The following is a 5,640-nucleotide window of genomic DNA, read 5'->3' on the forward strand; positions in this document are numbered from 1 at the left end:
CCTCGATCTCGTGATTGGGAGAGTCAGACGCCCACTTATCTAACAGTTATCCCCTATTCTGTGGATAATGGATGATTATTATTATTTATTAATGCACCAGTCATTCCATGGAGCTGTACATATGAAAAGGGGCATACATACATAATACACACAATTGCACTAAGCATGAACAAGACGAGTTACAGAAGTAGAGAGGGCATCTACAAGGTATGAAAGAAGGACACAGTAGGTGCGGGTGAAGCTGGTTGTGGCGGTATAGAGTCAGCAGGGTCACTGGTTGTAGGCTTGTCTGAAGAGGTGGGTTTTCAGGTTTCTTTCGAAGGATTCCACTGTAGGTGAGAGTCTGATATGTTGGGGTAGCGAGTTCCAGAGTATGGGGGACGCACGGGAGAAATCTTGGAGGCGATTGTGGGAAGAGGTGAGAAGGAGGACTTGTGAGGATCGGAGATTGCGTGTGGGGATGTATCGGGAAAGTAGCTCAGAGATGTAGGGAGGGGACAGGTTGTGGACGGCCTTATATGTAGTTATAAGTATTTTAAAGGGAGTCTGTCACCTACATAACATGTTTTAAACTGATGATATAGCTCTGTGGGAGGCAGATCCATAACACTGATGGTACCCATGTTTAGTTTTTCAGAGCCTCCAAAGTACCTAAAATAAAGTTTTAAAAACATGCAAATTACCTATCGCAAGTGCCCAGGGACGGAGAGTGTGCTGCAAGTGCCCAGTGCTCCCCACTGTATCGTTCGGCCAGCCCTGTATCCTTGCTGGGTCATTTTCGTCTCCATTCATAATCCAGAGCCTGTGTGCTTTACCGCCGGTGTACGTAACTGGCGCATGCGCACGGCATATCAGTATGCCTCTGCCCACAGTGGGCAATGTACTGCGCATGCCCGGACCCGGCGGTGAAGCGAACAGGCACTAGATTATGAATGGAGATAAGAATGACGCCGCAAGGATACAAGGCTGGCCGGACGATACAGAGGGGAGGAGTCACGAGCAAGTAAGACGGGGAGCACTGGGCACTTGCAGCACACTCTCCGCCCCTGGGCACTTGCTATAGGTAATTTGCATATTTTTAAAACTTTATTTTAGGTACTTTGGAGGCTCTGAAAAACTAAACATGGGTACCATCAGTGTTATGGATCTGCCTCCCACAGAGCTATGTCATCAGTTTAAAACATGTTATGTAGGTGACAGACTCCCTTTAAACTGAATTCGCTGGGCAATGAGGAGCCAGTGAAGGGATTGGCAGAGGGGGAGACAGAGGAGAAACGAGGTGAGAGGTGGATTAGTCGGGCAGCAGAGGTGAGGATAGATCTGAGGGGTGCGAGAGTGCTAGATGGAAGGCCACAGAGGAGGATGCTGCAGTAGTCTAGGCGGGAGATGATGAGGGCGTGTACAAGCATTTTTGCAGACTCCTGGTGGAGGAATGCGTTAGAAATTGATATTAACCCTGTACCCCTTTAAATTTTGCATAGGACACAGAGGTACCCCCCTCAAAGGGCCTGGTTCATGGACACACAGTGATCAGATATTTTTGGTCTCTCAACCCCACGGTTGCCAACCAGAATTTTTTTCTGGACAACTTATCATAAAATCACGGATAGGCAACATTTTTTTACGGACAAACTGGGAAACTGCACTGAATGATAAAGATGATAAGTAATACACGTCTACAGCTCAATATACTGATAAGAACTCGTCACCAGCATTTACTGGGAACTGTAAAATTAGGAATATTACCACCAAAATAATCCAGTCAGGTACCAACAGCCTCAAAAAAATGATGGACACATCAATTTTTTTTTTTTTTTATGGACACAGGAAAAAAAGTCGCCTAATTTCACAAACTGCCCAGACATTTCTGAAGGGTTGGCTCCAAAAACAATCGGCAAACAATATATATTATGGTTATATAGGGGTTGTCCAGGATTAGAAACAGGATCTTACAAAAAAAAACAGCGCCACCCCCTGTCCATGGACTGTGTTTGATATTGCAGCCCAGCTCCTCTGAACTCAATAGGGCCGAGCCGCAAGACCTCACACAACGTGCGGAGAGGTGAGGAGCTGCTTTTGAAAGGAGCCATGCTTTTCTAACCCTGGACAACCCACCCCTCCCCAATATCATCCGGTACCACAGACTCTACGCCGACTACGTTATGCGCCAGTCTCCGGCCACATTACCTCATGCTGATTGGTAAATTCCAGTCACGTGATCCTTACAAGACGCCGCTCGTTTTTGTTTTTACCATAGATAATTGCTGATAGAAAGGCTCCTCTCTATGGTTATCCGGGGAAGTCACGTGCTTCCTGTAGGAAATGACGTTAGACGGAGGCTGAAAGTCACAGGTAAAGTCGAGTGGTCTATGGAGCAATGTGAGGGCGGACTAGCAGAGTGTATGAGGCAGCGGCTGATACTCGCCTTTGCAAGCAGCCTGTAGAGCATGCGCACTGAGCGTAGGGGGTGATAATAACAGGGCTTTACAGTAAGTGCATGGCCTCTGCAAATTGGTACAGCTTCAGGAATACGGGGGGCGGAATCCTTGTTGCTCATAGCAACTAATCACAGCACATCTTTCACTTTACAATAGCAGAGTATGAAATGAAAGCTGTACTGTGATTGGTTATGGGCAGGATAGCTTTTCTCCCCTCTTATCTCTGCAGGTGGCAGACTGGTGTCAGCAAAACTTTGGTTCAGGCAATTGTTTGATGTGTACTCGCCCCTCCCCCCCCCCCCCTTTATGGGGCCTCTTGATGTGAGGGTGGGTTCTCCTCTTTCACATTGTGAGCCCTGGGTTGTTAGTCTGCCTTGCTGGAACCTGTAGTGTCTGGCAACCTATAGTGATTGGCCTGTTGGCGCCCCCTGCAGTGTGCCATGGTTGTGCGGCTCCTGTGTCCGGTGCTTCATTTGGAAGCACTAAAGCCTGTGATGTGATGACTGACTTTTAACCCTTGTGTGTCATAACATAACCTAGTGGAAGCCATTCTAGTAGGTGTGGTGCGACCCGCAGTGACCTCTCACCCGCAGGGCCTGCCCTGTAAATATAACAATTTTCTGCAAAAAATATTCCTCCAATCAAGAATTTGCAGCATTTACTCCATGTGTGAACATACCTCAGGAGAATTCACACGTAGCAGACATTCGTGTGACTGCGGCTTGTAGATCTCCACGTCTTTGCTGCTGAAATAATCTTTTTTTTTTTTTAAGAAGATGGGTCGGCATTAGTATATAGTGAAGGACTGGCACTCACTCTCTTGACGATGCTATTATGCCTTGAGGCAGATTTGCAGCCGTGTGTGAATATACCCCAGGTCTCTGTGCAGATCTGTCCCTATGGCATAGTGTTGTGCAGGGTTCAGCAACTTCCGCCACTCCAACTGTTCAGAAACTACAACTCCCAGAATGCTCCAGTCATTTCTATGGGAGTTAGAAGAACAGTTCGGCATGTTTGCATGCTGAGAGTTGTAGTTTCACAGCAGCTGCATGTCTCATGGCAGAGCTGAAGATATCTTTTTTATTTTCTCTTTCAGGATAACAATGGCGTCCTCCAAGCGCATGGCAGATCTTGGATATAAGATGTTTTCTGGAACCATGATGCTGCTGACCCTGTATGGCGGGTACCTGTGCAGTATTCGGGCGTATCGCTACTTCAAGAGACAAGAGCAGCTGCAAGCGGCAGCGGAGAACCAGACAGAAGCCATCCTTAAGGACTGACCTCAGGACTGTCCACAGGAGACACTGCCTTCCTTGAGGTTATTCTCCATCCACATCACCTGCCAACAACCTGTGGAGCTGCGTTCACATTACTGGGCTGTTATTTAAATTTATTTTTCTTACATTAATTTTTTATTTCTCTTCAATTAAATGTCATATCTGTTCTATTCAGACTCCAATTTCAGCTAAACAGGAGATTCTTCATGAATTCAATAGGATTGTACTTTTTATTGCACATTCTTCTTTTTTTATTTTATGAGAATAATTCTGGCCTTTATGAAAATGCCTTGATAAACGATTTAGAAATTTGCACAGCTAAAGTCTAGTGCAAGATAGTCCCATGCAGAAGTACATGTGGCCCCTACACTTTGGCCCTCTGTAGGGCTGGATACACATCCATTAGGAGCCTCGGCAGAAAAGGACACATTACTGCTTCATGCAGAGTGGTGGAGACATGATTATAGTCAGGGGGATCCGTTGGTGACCGTTGTATTTGGCGTTTCTTTTTTTTTCCCTTTCAGTTCCTACTCCAGGACGGTATGTGCATAGTACAATCTGGAGATAGGCTAAAGACCTATGATTGAGCATGCCGTTTACGTGATTGTTACTCTTGTGGTGCTGTAGATTTCAAGGTTATACAGAGCAGATATGGTAGTATGAGGAGAAGCAGGGCTGGGAAGATGAACTCACTCTTGCATGGAGTTGGTAGAAATATACTGATTCCAACTCTCTTCAAATAATTTAAAAAATATATATATATATATATATATACACCTAATTCATTAAAGGGGTTTTCCAAGTGTTTGATATTGGTGATCTGATACCCGGCATCTATGCCGATCAGCTGTTTGAGGAGGCTGCGTCTTGCACAGTGCTGTCCATTGAATGGCGGCTGTGCTTGGTGTTGCACTTGAATAGGACTGATGAACGTGGCGTCACATGTCTAAGAGAATTCCGCCGGTCACTTCAAACTGATCGGCAGGGGAGACGGGAGTTGCATCCCGCTAATCTGATATTGATGACCTATCCTGAGGATATCAATATTGAAATCTCTCACAACCCTTTTAAATGCATAGTTTCTCGCATATTTACTGCGCGCGCATGCAGTTCAGTGACTGCAGTGCTATCCTGCGATCATTGGTTGCGGCCAAGGTTGGTTCGTAGCTCCAGCCTAAATGGAAAAAGTTCCTGTCAAACTGAATCCATAGAGCAGGCATAGCCAACCTGAGGATCTTCAGCTGTTGCAAAACTACAACTCCCATCATGCCTGGACAGTCTACAGCAGGGCATGGTGGGAGTTGTAGTTTTACAACAGCTGGAGAGCCGCAGGTTGGCCATGCCTGCCATAGAGTAATAGGCTGGGTTTACACGTCCCACATATCTTGGTTTTACCCACAAAATTGTGCTGCCATTAATTGCTGCAGTTGGGCAATCTGTAATCCTGTCCTTTGCATGAAGTAAGGTCCACTCAGTGACAGCGGCAGCAGAACTAGTGCACACGTCCGTTAGTATTTTGTGGTCCACAAACAGCAGACCTGGAAAATACAGGTACTGTCCATGTGCCATGTCCACATCTGTATGTCCGTTTCGCAAATTATAGAACATGTCATATTCTGGACCCATTGACGTCAGAAAGTCCACCAGAAATGCGGATGGCACAGATAGTGTCCATATTTTGTGGATCTGCAGTTCGTGGACCGCAAAGTACATACGGTTGTGTGCATGAGGCTTAAAGAGGTTGTGTCACTTCAATAAGTGGCATTTATCATGTAGAGAAAGTTAACACAAGGCACTTACTAATGTATTGTGATTGTCCATATTGCTTGCACACTATAGGAAAAAGCATCAGCCTCTCTGGTGGCCGGGACCATGGGAGCGCACATAGGCTAGTGTTTTTTCCTATATTGTGCAAGCACGACCAC

The 5,640-nt window shown here is 46.0% G+C and overlaps 1 protein-coding gene across 4 annotated transcripts; it reads left to right on the forward strand.

The window, feature by feature from the left end:
• Positions 1–2,303: 2,303 nt before the first annotated feature.
• LOC120996227 (cytochrome c oxidase assembly protein COX14 homolog) lies at positions 2,304–4,455 on the forward strand. 4 transcript variants are annotated; one of them, XM_040426008.1, is made up of 2 exons: positions 2,304–2,352; positions 3,535–4,455. In XM_040426008.1, the coding sequence occupies exon 2, from the start codon at positions 3,542–3,544 to the stop codon at positions 3,716–3,718; it is 177 nt and encodes a 58-aa protein (XP_040281942.1). In that variant the 5' UTR covers positions 2,304–2,352; positions 3,535–3,541; the 3' UTR covers positions 3,719–4,455. The 4 variants fall into 4 exon arrangements, with proteins under 4 accessions (XP_040281942.1, XP_040281940.1, XP_040281941.1 ...); XM_040426006.1 differs by lacking the exon at positions 2,304–2,352 and adding an exon at positions 2,359–2,379; XM_040426007.1 differs by lacking the exon at positions 2,304–2,352 and adding an exon at positions 2,368–2,489.
• The last annotated feature ends 1,185 nt before the right edge of the window (positions 4,456–5,640 follow it).

This window comes from Bufo bufo, chromosome 3 (genome assembly GCF_905171765.1).
Source record: "Bufo bufo chromosome 3, aBufBuf1.1, whole genome shotgun sequence".
Taxonomy (NCBI): Eukaryota; Metazoa; Chordata; class Amphibia; order Anura; family Bufonidae; genus Bufo; species Bufo bufo.